The sequence below is a fragment of the Gouania willdenowi genome, chromosome 5 (assembly GCF_900634775.1).
Source record: "Gouania willdenowi chromosome 5, fGouWil2.1, whole genome shotgun sequence".
Classification (NCBI taxonomy): Eukaryota; Metazoa; Chordata; class Actinopteri; order Blenniiformes; family Gobiesocidae; genus Gouania; species Gouania willdenowi.
The window spans coordinates 2,570,223-2,589,693 of record NC_041048.1 but is presented as its reverse complement, the minus strand read 5'-3'; the positions used below and the strand labels follow the sequence as shown (position 1 = coordinate 2,589,693).

General features: G+C 35.1%; 1 protein-coding gene across 1 annotated transcript in view; it reads left to right on the top strand.

Moving 5' to 3' along the window:
- Nucleotides 1–3,132, top strand: part of ptprt (protein tyrosine phosphatase receptor type T) — a 341,442-nt gene extending 338,310 nt beyond the window's left edge. The window contains exons 36-37 of the mRNA XM_028445860.1: nt 1,967–2,102; nt 2,588–3,132. Of these exons, the coding sequence (XP_028301661.1) occupies nt 1,967–2,102; nt 2,588–2,641 (190 nt within the window). The 3' untranslated portion in view covers nt 2,642–3,132. The remainder of the gene's footprint in view (nt 1–1,966; nt 2,103–2,587) is intronic.
- The last annotated feature ends 16,339 nt before the right edge of the window (nt 3,133–19,471 follow it).

Here is a 19,471-nt window from a genome sequence, read left to right as displayed (position 1 = left end):
AAGGCACTGATTTCCACCTGAAACATGAACTCATTTACTGCCAGCAATTTTCAGAGCAGCCAACCCCATATTGCCATGCGTTTTAGATGATTTTCACCGACATAATATTTTGTACTATAACGATCTGAAAACTGAAAGATTAAAGTCTCTAGTTTCATCAGAAAAAATAATTTTGTTTCTAGCTTGTTTGGTTCTTCTATAATCAGCAGTTGACTAGAGGCAAGTTTCTGAGAAAAATGGCTTTTTCTGAAAAAATCTATCACTGACTTTGAAGCAATTTTATTTATTTTTTCTTTAGTGACACCTCAACATTAGTTTCCTTCTATAAAACTACAAAAAAAACACTGAGACCAGGCTTTTGATGGCAAAATTATTGATATTTTGTTATCTATGTCAGAGTTGAATGGATTTCTTACTGTATTTTGGTGTTCCTCCAAGTCTCTCCCCCCGTCATTCTCCACACACGGAACATCCTCCTCCTCCCAGACATGTCGTGTGTCACCGCTTGCCCCGTTTTTTGATTGTTTTCTCTCACCATCATGACTCTCAATAGGGTTCTCTTACGTTCCACACGTGCTCTGGTTGAGTGTGCGCTGCTGTGAGCTGGTGAGAACTTCACCATCAATTCTCGTAGCGCCATTTTCTGTCTCGTAAACTCCTTTCGTATCCCTCTGAGTTCTGCCCATCATGGGTGATCTCTCATCCAAAGGTGCTCTGCTGCCACCTACAGGTCACCAGTTGGTCACTACATCATTGTACAAGTTAGATATTCACCGGAGAGCTTTGACACGCTGTCTCCTAGCAACCCCAGTCGAAAAACACAATTAACGTCTATAGACGTCTTTGGCAATCAATTAGTTAAGAAGGATGCCCTGCAATGGACTGGCACTCTGTCCAGGATGTACACCCTCTAACACCCATTGAGAGCTGGAGATAGGCACCAGCAGACCCCCACAAACCCTGAAAACAGGAACAAGCAGAACTGAAAATGGATGAATGGATGGATGGATGGATGGATGTTAAAGAGGAACTTTGTGCACTTACAGTACTTTATTATCTGATGTATTTAGATTCCGGACAAGCCCCCATTTGTTGTGGTGGTTTGGATGAATGAGACAGAGTTCAGATTTAGGGTTGCTGGTCAGATGCAGACACAGGGTTTATTTGGTCAAAGGTGATAGCGCTCACCAAGGCCTCTGCCTGAGGAGGTTCTGCTCTGTTTTAACCAGGGTTGGGGTCAATTCTAATTGTAATTGTTATTGAAACAAATATGTTGCTGTTGTAATCGTAATTGACTTCAGATAATTGACTTTGTAATTGTATTTGTGATGGAAATTCTATAAAAACACAGTTCTATAACTTACACAAACGTATCAATCAATAAAATATGTTTAATATAAGTTTTCCCACTACGTGTCACTTCTCTCGAGGATCATTTTAGCATTTTTTCTTTTGTTTTAAATCTAGGGGTATATTGACAGAAAAACGGCTCAGACGCTCACACCAAAAATATTATGATCAATATTTTCATTGATTAGGAAGTCTAACAAGGTAACCAAGAGATGAGAAACAAATTGGATGTGGGATAATATTTTTTAGGTTTATTTTACAGCTGGTTTAAGAAATGGGTCAAAATGACCCGTTATCATTAGAGATGCTAACAGAAAGCTAACACAAGAGGAAGGTTATGTTTTATGGGTTTATTTATTAAAAGATCAGTAATTGTGATTCATTCTAATTGAACTTTAGTTATTTGGAATGTAATTGTAGTCGACTTACGGGGGACACTTAATAATTTTAATTGTAATTGGAAAAAAGGGAATGTCAAATGTAATTAACCCCACCCCTGGTTTTGACTACCGCTATCACTGAGAGCAGTGAACAGCAATAGATTCACTGAGACACGCACACTAATAATGTGTAATAATATTCAAATCTCTGCTTTTCTTCTGTCTTCTTACTGCAGCACCGGTGGAGGGCGTTCTGGAACGTTCTGCGCTATGTGCAGCATCAACGAAATGATCCAACAGCAGAATATCGTGGATGTTTTCCATACCGTCAAAACACTAAGAAACAACAAGACTAATATGGTGGAAACGATGGTAATGACACACACGCGCGCACACACACACAAAGAAAGACTTATGTGTATTTTGGTCATTTTGTTGTCATTATGTTATGTTTTGTTTGTATTCTCTCATTTTGTGAATTTTTCGTTGCCATTTTGATTATTTTTGTTGTTGTTTTGTGTTGTTTGTGAGTCCTTTTGCATATTTTATTATTGCTTTTCTGTGTTGTTGAATTCATTTTGCATATTTTGTCATCCTTCTGTGTGTTTTTAGAGCCATTTTGTGTATTTTTTCATCCTTCTGTGTGTTTTTTGGAATCATTTTGTGTGTTTTGTTATCCTTTTTGTAAGATGTGTGTTTCTTAAATGCTCTTTGAGGCAGTCGTTTGTCTATTATTGACTCAACAAAACAACTTATTGTTTTACATTGCTATTCCGTGTTCTAATTCAGAAGAATCAGAGCCGATTAATGTTGATGTAAGTGAACCATTAGCTTTGATCTGTGTTCCTCTCTGACAGGAACAATACAAGTTCTGCTATGAAGTGGCTTTGGAGGCTCTCAGCTCATTCTGATTGGTCGTTACCTGCCTGTCAACGTCAACAATCCTGGGACGCACAAAGCCAAGGACTGCTGCTGTGTGTGTGTGTGTGTGTGTGTGTGTGTGTCTGTGTGCGTGTGTGTGCGCGTGTGTGTGTATGTGTGTGTGTGTGTGTGTGTGTGTGCTTGACGATTTTGTGCAACAAAAAGGAAAAAGGGGGAGGGCATGTATATTTGAACGCGTGCGTGTTTTTGACATGTACACTCAGAGAAAGGCAGAAGAGTAAATAACAAACACTAATGCACACACACTGACATTTTGTGAGTGACTTTCCATGCTTGTACAAAGATGAAAAAGAAAAAAATATGTTTGGGGGAAGAAAAAAAAAAAGCAGCGCCCTTTTCTTTTTTTTCTCTTCTTCTTCTTCTACTACTATCTGCCTGTGATGTGGCTACTGTACAGTATTTTCTTTTTAAATATATTCTATGCCTTGAATGTTGTTTTGCTCTGAAAGAAGGATGCACACTGCAGGTTCTTTTTTATATAGGTTTCATTTATTCAGGAAAATTACTTTGGCGGTCGACAGTCAAAACACGTCAGGAGATCAGTCTTCTTCAGAGGCGTCTGCTGATCCCTTTGATGTTTTCTTGACTTTTGCTTAATAATTCCAGCAAGTTAGTTTTGTCTTCTTTTTGAAGAATATGTTAGTTTCATTTAGTCAGGAAATACCTTGATCTCCTGACATATTTCGACTGTCGACTGCCAGTCTTCTTCAGAGGCGTTTGCTGTTGGCTTTGATGTTTTCTTGACATGTCTTTTTTTTAATAATATGAGGTTTCATTTATTCAGACAACTTTTTTCAGGAAATTTACTTTGATCCCCTGATGTGTTTTGACTGTCGACTGCCAGTCTTCTTCAGAGGCGTTTTCTGATCGCTTTGATGTTTTTTTTGTTGTTTTTTTTTTTTACCTCTGTGCAATAAATCCAGCAAGTTAGTTTTGTCTTCTTTTTGAAGAAAAAAATATTTATTTTATTCAGGAAATTTACTTTGATCTCCTGACATGTTTAGACTGTCGAACTGCCAGTCTTCTTCATAGGCGTTTGCTGATGGTTTTGATGTTTTCTTTGACATGTCTTCTTTTTGAATAGTATGTTGAGGTTTCATTTATTCAGACAACTTTTTTCAGGAAATGTATTTTGATCTCTTGACATATTTTTGACTGTCGACTGCCAGTCTTCTTCAGAGGCGTCTGCTGATTGCTTTGATGTTTAAAGAAAAGTTTAAGAAATTTCCTGAAAAAAAGTTGTTTAAATACATGAAACCTTAACATATTGTTAAAAAAGAAGACAAAATTAACTTGCTGGAATTATTACACAGAGGTTTTTTTAGTGGCGATTAGTTCAAGTAACGATTACTTCAACGACGACTAGTTGATTAAATCAAAAAGATGAAAAAAATGTTAAACCTTATGTCAAAAACCAAATATATTTTTCAATCTTTGCATTGTTTTTTTTTTGCCCAACAAACTGAAAGTATGAATATTTTTTTTGTAAAGTTTGACAACCTAAGTAATTTAAACCAAAATAAGTCAGAGTAGTTACTTAAAAACTGTGAATAAAACAGTTTTTAAAAAAACAAATTTTTAAGATACACATTGAAAGGCTGACGCAGTGTGCATCCATCTGTTCTGTAAATATAGATAAGACAACCACGGTCAAACAAACAAACAAACAGACAAATCACGTTTCACCACAAAATGAAAAGGTTATTTTAAAACACACAAAAAGCTACAAAATTTGTTTTATTTATTGTTTTTTTTTTTGTTTTTTTGTGGGCATAATTATCATACAAATTTACTGTTTCTTGTGATAAAAAAAAAATGAAAGTAGGAAATGATTGAGGTGTCGTTATGTTGGTTTACTGCTAATGACTTTGCACCCGATACATTAAACGTAATAAAAGCTGCATATGTAATGAACATTTTTTCATTCTTTTTTGATAGTAGATACTAGATAATGTGTGTTTATTGACTTTGGCAGCTGTAAATTGTGATTTCTCAGAGAGTCTTTACACAGAACGGGTTGAAAAAGTATTAAGGATTATATTTTAATACTTGGATGTGCTTTGATCTGATCTGTTTGATTAAAATGAAACCATGCGTTGTAGTGAAACGGCTGCAGAAGAACCACAACAATAGTGTTTCCATATTATTGTTTTCATTTTGTCATGCTGTAATATTCATGTTTGTTTTTTACTTTTTAACCAAAGCAGGGGTTCTCAACCTTTGGGTCAGGACCCCATTTGCAGTCATGAGACACTGAGAGGGGGTTACAGAATATTTTCTTAACAATTTAAGGCCATTTTTGCTTATTTTTTACAATTTTTCTGCAACTACACCAAACCTTTTTTCATCAGTTTTTCTTGCCAAATTTTTGCTCTTTTTAATGCATTTTTGCTCCATTACCATTTTTTCCACTTTCAAGACATTTCCACCACTTTTCCCACCTAATGTTGCATATTTTGACCCATTTGACCCATTATTGCTTTTAACCTCTTTTCACCATATTTCATGCTTATTATTGCCAATTCAACCACATTAGCAAATTGTCATGCCTATTATTTGTCAGTTTAAAGTAATTGTTCCTATTTTTTAAATTACATTATCTCCCCCACAATTTTTGCGACTTTAAAAACCAATGTTGACACTTTAAACACGTTTTTACCACTTTTTCTGTCCAATTTTGGCCGTTTCCTGGATAACAGTGGATATTATTCAATTCAACTCTATTTATAGCGCAAATTACAACAAAGTTATCTCAAAGCGCATGAGATCAATAAATAAATGTGGTTATCACGATTCATAGAACAATGGACCATCAGTGGGGGTCCCAGGTTTTGGGGTCGCGTGCTGAAAAGGTTGAGAACCACTGAACTAAAGCATGATGACAAACACGACTCGACATCATGTTTCCAGGGTGTTGCTGTAGTTTGAACTTTATTTGTTGAATCCATAAATAATCCCTTGATAATGAAACCTGACAACATTAATAACTGATAGAGTATGAATATATATGAAATATTAAAGATGAAATAAAATGTCTCAAAGAAACAACGAAATGTATAATTTCCGTTAATGATAATGTAACAGAAAGGAAGAATTTTCCTCGTATTACAAAAATAAATTCCCCCATTGAGTTTTTTATTCTAGTGATATTTGTGTAATTTTCTCGTCCCCGTACACTTTAGTGTGAAAATCAACAGCTACTATGAACATATTTGCCTTTTTTTTTCCAACTGTAAAGGAATTCAGGGATATAAGTTTACGTCCCACATTTGTTTTTGTTTTGATAATTCCCGTTAAAATGAACTCAGAATATGGAGCATCGATGGTAAAGTTGTGTACGCTAACTTTAAAACCACATTTAAAAAATACATTTTTTTTATTTACTTTTTTTTTTTTTTTTACTTTTGACCAGATTTAAAGCAATACTTGTGAAATATGTGACATATATCTTCTATTAAATCTGTTTAATGTCAATGTTAAATCTATATGTCAAATTTAAATCTATTACATCTATCGTTCCGTTAATGAGCTTTTATTTGGGTGCTTCCGGTGAATTTGCATATTAGTTAATTTAACCCATGACATTTAGATTTAGATTCAACATTTAGAATAACATTTAAATTTAACATTTAGATAAAACATTCTGATTTGACATTAAATATTTACATTAACATTTAGATTTCACATTTAGCATTTGCGGTTCAATTTAATATTTATATTTAAATGTAAAATTTAACATTTATATTTAAATTGAAATGTATATTTAACATTTGCATTTTATTTAACATTTATATTAAAATTTAAAATTTGAGATTCACGTTAACATTTAGATTTAACACTGACATTTAGATTTAACATTTATAAATAAATTTTTACATTTATAAATAAATTTTACATTTACATTTAAATTTAACAATTAAATTTAACACTGACATTTAGATTTAACATTTATATATAAATTTAACATTTACATTTATATTTACCATTAACATTAAGATTTAACATTTAGATTTAAATGTAACATTTAGATTTGTATGTAACATTTAGATTTAGATTTAACATGAAGATTTAGATTCACTTTTAGATTTAGCATTTACATTTAGATTTGACATTGATATTTAAATGTAAAATTTTGTTTCAACATTTAGATTTAGATTTAACATTTATAATTAGAATTTACATTTCACATTTATATTTAGATTTGACATTCACATTTACATCGTATTTGTACATGAAATTTGAAAAAAGATTCACAAATATTGCTGTAAATCTGGTCAAAAGTAAGTTCTCATTCGTTTTTTTTAAATGTGGTTTGTTGCTAAATGTTGCAAAAAGTTGCTGTTTAGTTTTGCTTGAGCAACTTTACAATCATCGCCCAACAATAGAACAAGTTACAAACTCAGACATTAAGCATCAGTTCACATTAACATTAACATGCATTGATACTGTTTGTAAAGTCTACACATGTTTCCTGTTGTTTTATTAACCAGCTTTTCTCTATGTTTCAGTGTTAAAGGAAACTAACATACGTGTCGTTAATGTTGTTGCAAACTGTTGAGTGGGTTTTGTGTTTGCTAGAGTCACGTCAGGGTTTCTTATGGACCTATTATGAAGATAAAGACAGTATCAGTGCTATGTTGAAGACCAAGTGAATGCCAGATTTATTCATTGTTGTTTTTATTTAAACAAAGTTCAATTATTTAGTTGTTTTTTTTTTTCATTGATTATTTTTTATTGTTTTTTATATGTATATTTTCTTTTTGTACAACTTATTCTACATATTATTTGTCTGGCTGTTTAGCTCTGGTGGTGCCATTCGCAATTGGTTGTTTAGTTGTTTGAAATGTGGTTACATTTAAATAAAGGGACCAAAATGTCAAAAGAAGAAATGTCATGGTTCATTCTTTTTTTTTAAACGTGTAAATGTAAAGCTCAACATTAACGTTTGACACCGTTTGATAATAATCATACTGATTAATCAAAGCAAATCAATAATAATTTGTGACTGGTTACAGTAAAATCCAAGAATAAGAATATTTACATATTCTAAAAGTGTGATTTCTAAGCTTTCTAAGGTGTCCTGTGTATAAAAATCAAAGAATAAAACTATGGCCATTTAAATGTGAAAAAATAAACATTAATTTTAGGTCTTTTATTGCTAATGAGTGATGAAGCGTCACCAGACTGGCTGAACTGATTAAATAACACAATAAGCACAATATACACAACTACAACATCACATCTTACTCTCACCTTTAGAAAAACACACAATTACTATCAAAACTCCTGGTTCTTTCCTTTGTTAATGCTCACATTGGTCATTATTCTAAATTTAGACTTGAAGCCACATTTTTAATTGGAGTAAACCTGCTACTTAATTAAGATTTAAGTTTAATTCAGAATAAAATGTGCATTAAGTGTTTACAAGGTCAGTTTAAAGAGGAATTACCTTTTATTCTGCTTTAAAGAGAAATGAAAGCTCCCATACAAACATGTTTGTTCCCAGAGACTTGTGTGTCTTTTCAGTGGAGACACTCCTGATTTACATTTGTATAGATCACAGTATGGTCATTTACATGTGAAAACCTTACCCAGTCCTAGAAGCTGGGGGGGGTTTACGGCAATTCCCAGCAGTAATCTGGAGCTGACTGGAACTTCCAGTTACTTCCAGAACTTCAGAGTTAACGGCAATTTACAGTGACCAAAACTGCTGGAAATCCCACTTTTCATTCAGTGAAACAGTCGACTCTTCCTCATCCCTTCCATTTCCCTACCCTGACTCCCTCTTCCCTGTTCCCTTCCCCCTCTCTCTTTACATCCTCTCTATAATAAAGTGTTTCTTACCCTTCCTTATGGAGGGCTGGTGATGGTCACAATTATGCAATATAATAAATTCATTTATTTATGTAATTGCAATAACAAAACATGCATTGCTGTCGTTAAAAGATTGCACTTCATGTAGTGTTGACCTTTGACAGCATGTGCTGACAAAAGAAATATAAATGTGCTCTGAACAAGTACGTTTACAAGCTGCGTTGGGACTTTCTGTGATGGAATTCTGTCGGGATTGCGTCTGGTTTCAGATAGCTTAGCCCATTAGCGTAGCCCATTGTTATTTGTCTCAGAGAGGCAAACGAAAGGGTTGCTTAGGGCTTTTCTCTTGTTGTTATAACAACCATTGACTTTACACTCATTCAGAAACTGTATCAAATCAATAAGAAAGGAAGAACCCAACAAGATCCACATGATGAAGCATTTAGCGACAGTGGGAAGAAAAAACTCCCTCTTTTTTATAGGAAGAAATCTCCAGCAGAACCAGACCAACGGAACACTGTTGCCTAGCAACAGCTAACAGGACTCAACGAAAGTGTGTCATATCCTGACCAAAATGGTGACTCTCCATAGTTTATGCCCCAAAGTTGTTCTAAAAAGTCCTTTTAATGTGTGTGTGTGTGTTTTTTTTTTTAAAGGTGCACATATTTAGTTTATTGGTAATACATTAAACACATTTGTTGTTATATATATATTTACACTACAGATACCCCAAATGGTCTCACCCTGGGACCCACATGCATGTCATGTCATTTATCGCGACCCACTTTTTTTTTTTAGAATTTAACCAACCAAATTTAGTTTTTCAAAAATAGCTGTTGAAAACACACACACACACACACACACGCACACACACGCACACACACACACACACACACACATATATGTATAATCTTTTTTTGAACATAAATTTATATATTTTTTCTGTGCAACATGCATTTCACACATGCATGCCTGTCAAACAAAAGTTTCCTTCAAAATAAAAGACGAGTCCAACATCGGAGACAATATTCATCTATATTTGTTGACCAGCATTCCGCGACCCACCAGTTGAGAATCGTTGTGTTGAGTGTTTTCTTCATGACTTCAACCGTAGAATATTTTGCCAAAAAGAAAAAAGAAATTCACAATTTCATCAAAAAAATAAAGGTTTTTCTCTATTTTCTCAATTTGTGTCAGACTGACTTGTTCTTGTGTTTGTTGCAGCGTGTCATATTTATGAGTTGATCTAATATTCTAGTGTAAAAGGTAAAGCAGGTAAAGGATGTCGTCATCTCAGAGCTGGTAAAAAAAAACAAAAAAAAAACTACAGGTTTTTAAAAGGTGATTTCTTTCTTTCTTTCTTTCCAATCAATCAGAGTCAGTGATGAACGCAGCTCAAAGCCAACGGCCTCATCCTTTATTTATCCGCTTGATTCTCGAGGAGGCGATAAATATGCATGAGGCTGCGATTAGCATAGGCACCAAGGACAGGCCCTGTACCTTAGCATTATGACGATCAATCAGAAACGCTGAGGGGCTCCTCAGAGGGAAGCTGTCTGTCAGCTTAGCTTTGGGCTGAGTTGATACAAACACACACACACGCACACACACACACACACACACATCACAGGCCTGAGAAACGCAAACGCACTCAAAAGCTCACAGACACTCAGGTAGAGTGAAAACCCACATTTTATTAAACAGGCATGTTGGACCATTGCAGCGTGAGTGGGGTGAACATATTTATTCATTTTCAACACATATGAATGTTAAATATAGAATATATAAGGAAGAAATTGATAACTGGTAGCTCAGAGGCCCACATGCCCCTCGACCTTTGGTAATTTTATTCAACTCCTGTTATAAACACACAAAACAACTCAAAAAAAGAGCAAAAATACACCAAAAAGAGCAAAAAGTACACAAAATGACCACATAATATATGCAATATAAAAGAGAAATACACAAAACTACCCCAAAACCCCCCAAAGTGACTACAAATGTACACGATAAAGGAGAAAAATGTGCAAAACGACAGGAAAATGACTTATTACATACATTATTATCATTGCAGTGCGTCAGTGGGTCGACGATTACTGTCCTATGGTTGAGGTCTAAACTTCCCCAAAAAGACTACAAATGTATACAGTAAAAGCTGAAAAATGTGAACATTATGACTTGAAAAAACAAACACACAATGACAACAAAAAATATAGAAAAAATTACTACAAAAAACAACAAATGCCTGCAAAAACACACGGAATGATAAATACACAGGAAATTACAAGAAATACATTCAGAATCACCTCAAAAACACAAAACAAGGGCAAACATACAGAAAATGACCCAATATTATATACAATATTAGAGAGAAATACACCAAACAACAAATATACACTTTATGACGCCAAAAATACACAAAATGACAACAAAAACAACTGTATGCAAAATGTCTCCAACTCACACAGAATTACAAAAAAATACACAGAGAATAATAAGAAATACATACAGAAGACACAAAATGTAAAATATTACAGAAATATACAACAAAATGACGCCAAGACAACACAAAACCAGCCCATAAACACTCAAAACAACAACAACAAACACTAAAATAAAGCTGAAAAATATGTAAAACAACAGCAAAAATACTAAAAATGACTCATAACACATAAAACAACAAATATACACATTATTACTCCAAAAACGCACAAAATGACAACAATTAACAAAGTGACTCCAAAAATACCCAGAAATAGACACAATTATTTTAAAAATATACAAAAGATGGTATTCAGACTAAATTTCCTCTGTTCTGTCCGTATTTGTGCAGTAATTTCTATTAATTTACTTTACTGTTTGACCAAAATAAACTGTATAGTGATTATAATGAATCTATTTGGTCTATTGGTTCCTAATTATCCAACAGGCTAATTAAAAAGTACATGGTAGAGCGATCATGGTTTTTTTCCTGCAGTAATCCTCACCTTTAGATGGTGACCTGTTTGCTAACAGGTTGGATTCCGACGTAATGGAGTATAAAACCTAAATGTGTATTTCCTGTTCTTTCTAAATGCTAAGGACGTTTACCAGATGCCATTACTCAAGCACTTGACCTTTTTCTGTGTTGAACCGTAGAGAAACACGGCACAAACCGTCAGCTTTAGGGCTAAAAACACAGAAAGAGTCAGCTCATTTAGCATCTTTCTTGCCATACAATCGTCCTCTGTTCAGCTGTCTGTGGCGCCGCCGGGAGAAAGCTAACAAGATGCTAAGTCATGCATGACCCACGGAGGCAATTCATCACCTCTGCTCCTCATCACTTCTGCAGGCTTTCTGTGAAATACACCACCAAATGAAGACGTTTGGAATTCAGAATATCATTACAAATACATGTCACACAAGTACGGAAAAGGATTAGGGCCAGTTTAGATGGAGAAAATAACTTTGTGAAAATCAAGAATGAAGTAGAAATGTTGAGATTAAAGTAGAAACGTCAGGATTAAAGTCGATGTTTTCAGAATAAAATTAAAATGTAGCGAATAAAGTAGAAATGTCAAGATTAAAGTACAAATGTCGAGATTAAAGTCGATGTTTTGAGAATAAAATTGAAATGTAACGAATAAAGTTGAAATGTCGAGATTAAAGTAGAAATTCCAAGATTAAAGTCGAAAATGTCAAGATTATAGTCGAAATTTCAAGAATAAAGTCAAAATGTGGAGAATAGTTATGTCAAGAAAAATCGAGATAAAAGTTAAAATGTTGAGATTAAAGTTAAAATGTTGAGATTAAAGTTAAAATTTCCAAAATAAACTCGAAATACAATATCGTGTTAAAAGTCAAAGTTCTGCTGATGAAGTCAAATCTACGGAAGCTGACTAAGTCAGAAAAACTAAAACACTGTGTATTTTGTTATTATGATTTGGTTTTAAAACGTAATAACCAAAGAACGAAGGATTCACAGATTCCTAAGACTTCATTAGAGATGATTTTAACACAAATTAGTGACGAACCTACACATGTATAGCTCCTTCTGCTAATTATCAATGATTGGATGATGGATGGGAGGACAGATGGACCAATGGATGGATGATGGATGATGGATGGATGGACGATGTGACAGCTTGAAGTCATCAATCAATCTGATTAAATCTGATGAAGGAGGCGCTACAGCAAGTTAATAAAGTTCTAAATCACAACAAATCCACCATAATATGTGCTACAGATTTGGAACTTTAAACAAAATGAAGAAACTTTTAGAAATTTAAACCTGTTGCAAATTATGGAAACCATTACTTTCAATAACTTTCAAAAAAATATTTAAAAACTGATCAACTACTTGATCATTTTATCTCCTAACAAACCATTCACACTGATCTATGATTTGTCAAAATGTAAACGTATTTGACTGTATACGATGATGTAAACATATACTGTACTTGAGTCAAGTCAAGTTTACTCGTAAGCACTTTTTATGTACAGGACAAATAATCAAAGTGCTTTTCTCAAAACAAACATCACAGCACACCATAAAAAATATATATATATTTAAGAGTTAGAAAAAATCATCAATAAAACAGGATAATATCAGAAACAATGTGACTGTTTAATTAAAAGCCGTGTTGAATAAAAATGTCTTTAACCTGGATTTAAAAGAGCTGAGTGTGCGTTTTAACATGAAGATTCTTGCAAAAACAATTTTTTTTTTTTTTTTTTTTAAATAATTTTTAATTTCTTTCATGCAAACAACTAGTCATTGCAGAACAAGTCATTTTCAGCCAATAAATCATGGTTTTAAACACATTACCACCGTCTTCATACTATCTGGATGTAATTTGTGGTTATTTTTGAACTTTTGACAACCGTTTGAAATCAGCCTTTAAACGCTAACAGCTGCTGTCTTGCACACAGGTGACTGGATTAGTTCATTAGTGAAGCTACAGGTGATATTTGCACCGTCATGATGACTTTATGTTTAAATCTTCTATATATAAATGTTTTTTTCTAGCTGTTTAATGCTCACTGTTTGTAAACTGATGCCATGTTTCCTCTGCTTTTATTTCCTGCTCTGTCTCACAGATGAACACCTCATATTAATCAGTAATTAAACACAAAGACAGAAGTTTGTAAAAGAAACAGCAGCAGCAGCAGTTTCAAGGGTTGGAAACACACACACACACACACACATCCTAATGCAACACGAACGTTCATTTTTATAATGTCATGTTAGAATACCAACAACGTAATGCCACTTTCTTGAACTGAAATGTAATCAATTGTCTGTATTAGAGTAACACATGTTCATTTTTTTTTTGTCTTAAAGGGATCCTCCACTGTTTTTATAAATGTGGTTTAAAACCTTTGAAATGTACTTATTGGTAGATCAGTGCACACATGCACCATTCTTCTTTTAATTTACTTTTAATAATAGGACTACTTTACAGTTTTAGAGCATGTGTTCCTCCATCTTGAAATCACATGATTGATGATGTCACACGGCCACACTGCCTTTAAACATCCCATTGTTTGCTATTGGAGTGAAAAATTCATCCTGATTTTTAGATCATTTAGTAGATTTTTTTAGTCAAAATGACAACCTGTGTTGCTTTTAGTTGCTCTAAATAATCAGGAAAAGTTAAAGATGTCGATGTAAACCTCTTGTTTACGGAAAGAGAATATAAGAAATTTGTGAGCACGGAGGGCAGCAGTACCAACTCTGCGATTCCATTGGAGACAATGACGCAAAGTAACAGCTACGTTCACACTGCGACCTAATGCACAATTCAGAATTAAAATAGATTTTTTTTGTGTGGTTGTTCATATCACATATTAAATGCGTCTTCAATCAGTTCGGAGTATGAACGAAATGTTCAAGTGAAGCGCATGAGCAGAAGAGGCACGTACGGTGTTTACGTTAGGAAATATGGAGGCGTCCTGTGTAGGACTGTGTGTCGCGCAGATGCATGGTTTATTTCTCTAGCAGTTTGCTGTGATGCTGCTACGTCTTTGGATGCAGAGTCGGGACTCAGAATTATGACATTTTTGCATGGTGATGACGTAGGAGTCCGATAGAAAGCAGCTCGATCGTCCAGACTGCAGTTGCATTGCAAAAAATCTGATCTGTATCGGATTTAGGACCAAATATGAAAGTGACCTGGGTCGGATTTGGAAAAATCAGAATTGTGTTGTTCAGGCTGTAATTAACAGATCGGATACAGGTCGCATGTGGTCAAAAAGATCACTATCGGGTCGCATTTGCCTGCAGTGTGAATGTAGCCTTTGAAAGAGCTCTCCTAAGGGACCTTTCCTCTCCATTAAACAGTGAGCTGATACGCTCTGGTGGAGGAAGTTAGCGAGTAAATCAGACTGTTGAAAGACTCCCACCAAAAACGACTTCTATTATTATAATAGAAAACAATGGAATGTTTACAGGAAGTGGGACCGTGTGACATCATCAATTACGTGATTTCAAGATGGAGGAACACAGGCTCTAAAACTGTAAAGTAGTCTCATTTTTAAAGTTAATAAAACCAATAGGGTGGAATGGATTATTATTCATGGTTTCTTTTTGTGTGTAATACTACAATTGTATATCTTTATACTCAATAATCCTGTTAATAATATACATTCTCAGTCAGTCCCACAGGACAAGAACAAACAGTTTCAGAACATCTGATTTCATCTTAATCTAAATCTAAAAACAACACAACCATGTACGTAAGCGAAGAGATCAATCAGATATAAACAAGGCAATCAGATTAACACTAAAAAAAGGTTAGTTTGACCCAAAGTGCACAGAATCTAAATTAATAAACAAATAAGAATAATTCTATTTTAAAAATTAAACTTAATACACGTTAAACAATTCATGTTTATATACCTAAATAATCAAATAAACAGACCCAATAGACCCTAAATGATAAATATTAATAATAAATCAATCAATAATCTCAAACATATTTGCATTGCTTTAATCAACAGTAAAATGTAATCTTTAACTCACTATAATAACTGATCGTTGGATTTGTAAATGTAAAACATCTAATTAAAATAAATACTGTAAGATTTAAACTTTTGAAAACTGTGCGTTGACTTATAAATGTCTTCCTGCATGTTTGTCTTTATCTTTGACCCTGACAATCACTAATGTCTGACGTATCATAAAAAGCCAAAAGAGGAGAAACATTAGATAACAACAGAATAAAAATGCTGAGAAAACTCGGTTCGAGGCCCAGGGAGTGAACAGACCCTTTAGATGATTGCCTGTTTCTCCTATTGACTTGATATTGTTGTTGATTCATTTTCTGTTCATCTTTAATAAACTGATTGATTGATTCAGCAAAACAAAACATCTGACTATGTCTCTCTGTACAGTACAATCTCAGCTACTGAACACGAGCATTAGCTTGAAAACTCTAACATTAGACATAGATCTACTATTAAGTACATTTCAAAGGTTTTAGGCCACATTTATTGGAGTGGACAGGGACGTCACAACAAGCTACATTAGTATTTACATTTAAAAGCTTCATCTGAACTTTTAGCTTAAAATGGCACAAATACTGTACTCAATGCACTTACCAAATCTTGAGAAAAAAGCAACACTTGGTATTTTTAAAAGCGGATATCATATACAGTATAATTCCAGTGAACGATATGATAGCAGCCCTAAAAAGTGAAAACTAATTTCTTGCACTTGTGCAGTGTTATTTCCAAGCTCTTGGCAGCTGCTATGGCTTCTTCACCGAGCCCTGACTCTGAACTCTACTGAGAGACAAGGCTCCTAATTGGCTGTAATGAAGTTAAAGTGGAGTCTGTGTTTCTGCTGACAAGTGTCAAAAATTCACCAAAGGCAGAGGGGAGGTGAGGACAGCCTGGAGGGGGGAAAGCAAAGGGTTGGAACTGTCAGAGACGACTCCAAGAAAGTAAATCCAGCTCAGATATGAGACAAAATACCACAAGTATCACTTTTAACAAGTATAGTGCACAACGCACCTCATATAGAGTTTATCTTTATTCATCAGCTTTCATTAGACACCCATGAATCCAAATAAAGTCAGATTATTAAAAGCCAACTTGCACCACAACTATTAAATGCACTTTTTACCATGTTTGCATTTGTCATCATAGGTTAGCACTACATCTAGGGCTTGTACTAGGTCAAAAGATTTCCAAATTTTCCCATTGATATTTTGAACATATGTACCGAAAGTTGAGCCAATACAACGTCCGTAAGGGTGGTACGCTTTTTAACAATTTTTATTGCTCAACCAAATAATGTGTAACTTTCACAGGTATCAGAAACTTCAACGATATAAAGGTAAGTTTGGTCATTATAGTTTTTGCCCATTGCTTGAACACATTTTTCAAAACTCTAAACACAAGCAAATAAGACACAACACCAGAAAACAAAGCATTCACATCTATGTCAAATGTAAACTCTGCTATCATAATCTAACAATCCTACAAAATGTCACTTTGGTGACAAAATGATACCCACTTCTACCATATGAATACACTTTCAAATGAGCAGCAACACACTCGTCTACTTTATAGAAAACACTACAGTCTTTTGTTTTCACTGTTTATATTCAGTTTCCCAGAAGACACGATTTCACATCAACCAAAAAAAATAAATAAATCCATCCCAAATCATTACAGTACTTTAAACAAATGCAAGTGAGCTTATGGATCCATTCGTCTGTTGGAGTCTGGCCACAGGATCTCATCAACATCACAAGTAATGTCTTCTCTTGCTAAGCATCGGGGGAAATATCCCCTTGTGTGCTGAATCCATCCCTGCATTGACCTCACCTCAATGTCCCCGCAGGCCTGTTCCACTGGCTGCAGAAGAGGCATACGGGCATGTGGTTGGCCGTCATATACGCGCCATCTCTAAGCAGAAAGAAATTCCTCTATAGGATTTAGAAATGGCGAGTAAGGGGGCAAGTGTACAACTTCAAACTGATCATGGCTGGTGAACCAGTTCTGGACCAGATGGAAACTAAAATGATCCCAGACAACAACAAACCTGGGCTGCTCTGGTCTATCCTGTACGACTGCATCTTGAAGCGCATCTAAAAATATGATTTAGTGTTGCGCATTATAGGGACCCAATTTGGCACGATGGTGCAGTAGCCCTCAAGGACTTATGGTGGCACACAATGTAGTATTTCCCCCTCGCTGGCCCGGGATGTGCACAATTGCCCTTTGGCCGGTTATATTACGTCCTCGTCATCTGTTTTTGCTAAGGTTGAATCCAGCCTCGTCAATGTAAATACATTCATGACACTGGGCAGCTCCATCCATGTCCAAGATTCTCTGGAACAAAAAAAATACACATTGTGGATTGTTCTACTCAAAGTAAAAACCTACACTACACATATAGAACCACCTCACCACACCACACAGATACCTGTGTAGCTTTCTGTATTGTAAATGTAAAGGACAGTAACACTTACTGTACATATTCATGTCAAACTTCTTTGACTCTGACGCTGTTTCTCTCTCTGGGACCCTGTACAGTTGCTTCATTATCATGTTGTGCTTTACCAAGATGCGTCTGATAGTGGTAATGCTTACTCCATCTACAGTATGTTGTTGAATGCTTGCCTATCTGTAAGTATTTGCTGCTGTAGCTGGTGGAGACGGACTGCATTGTTTGTTCTGACTAGGTTTACGATGGCAAGTTCCTGCTGTTAGGTGAACAGGTGTTGGTGTCCACCCCCGGTAGGTCTTCTAGTCATTATGTTGAAAAATGCAACCACAAATTGTGATTGTTTGCTTCATTTTTACACTCCTGAATAAACTGTACTTTACTGTATTGACCATACACAACACAGTAAAGACTCTAGATACAGTCAGAGTAGAGTAGAGACTTGAAGACACAGAATGTTCTTATTATTGATCAAACTGTGAAACGGCTCATGATTGGGGTGGACTCTGCCCAGCTTCCCTCATAGTCAGACCATGGTGTATGTCATGGTCCACCAAAGTTGCTCTGATATTCATTCGAAATAAACGTCCTTGCATGGCCTCTTTGACCACATCTTCCTCTTCCTCTTCCTCTTCCTGCCTCCATGATTGCAAAGTTCTCAAAATGGCCTTTCTGTAGCTGCTGATTGGTGTTCAATTTTGTCAGTAAGTATTTTCAGGTGTGTCTAAGTATTTTCAAATATCCAGTGTGTGTTCTGAATAGATGTGTTTCCCCAATGGTACCCTGACATTTCCTTTTTGAACTAAGTGTCTTATGTATGAAATGGTGTGTAGTGTGTAGTGTGTAGGAGCAAGTGTGTAGCAGAATTGCAACTAAAGTGCAAAGCAGCGTTTTTGTTTAAGGTATGGTAACACTTTGTTTAAGGTATAGTAACAATAACTTCAAGTTATGATACTTTGGTTTAAACATGTCTATAGTGTTCAAGCAATGGGTAAAAACTATAGTACTTTATCACTGTATTTCAGTGACGTGCAGTCAGGGTAGGCAAGGTAGGCAGTGCCTTTGTGGATGCTCCTCACTGAGGCTGTTCTGAGTTGTTGTTGTTGGTATTTTCTCCATGTTTCTGTGTTTCCAACACAAACAACAGATGTGCTGAGATATATCTTGTTGGGGGAGTATGGAGGCTATATTAAATAATTGTTTATGTTTCATTAATGGTGTTTTACGACCTTGATTTTGTGAGATGGCTAAATGCTTGTTGTGCAGTGATTAACTCAGTTTTGTGTAGCAGATGCGTATGTCATTTGGAACACGGCAGAAAGTGATCTGGCAAAATTTAGTGAAAAATTATTTTGTGAACCACCCATTTTCCACCTCCCACCGCACAAAAACTTTGAGACAAATGCGAAAATGCTAACTTCCTCCTTGTTTACGTTTATGCAAACGCCTGCGGCATCTGACACGATTTTTGCTGTTCTTTTGTGCATGTGCGTCAGTTCGGAGCTGCAAACAGTTCACACTGAAATCTGAAATAGGAAAAGGCTTGTAG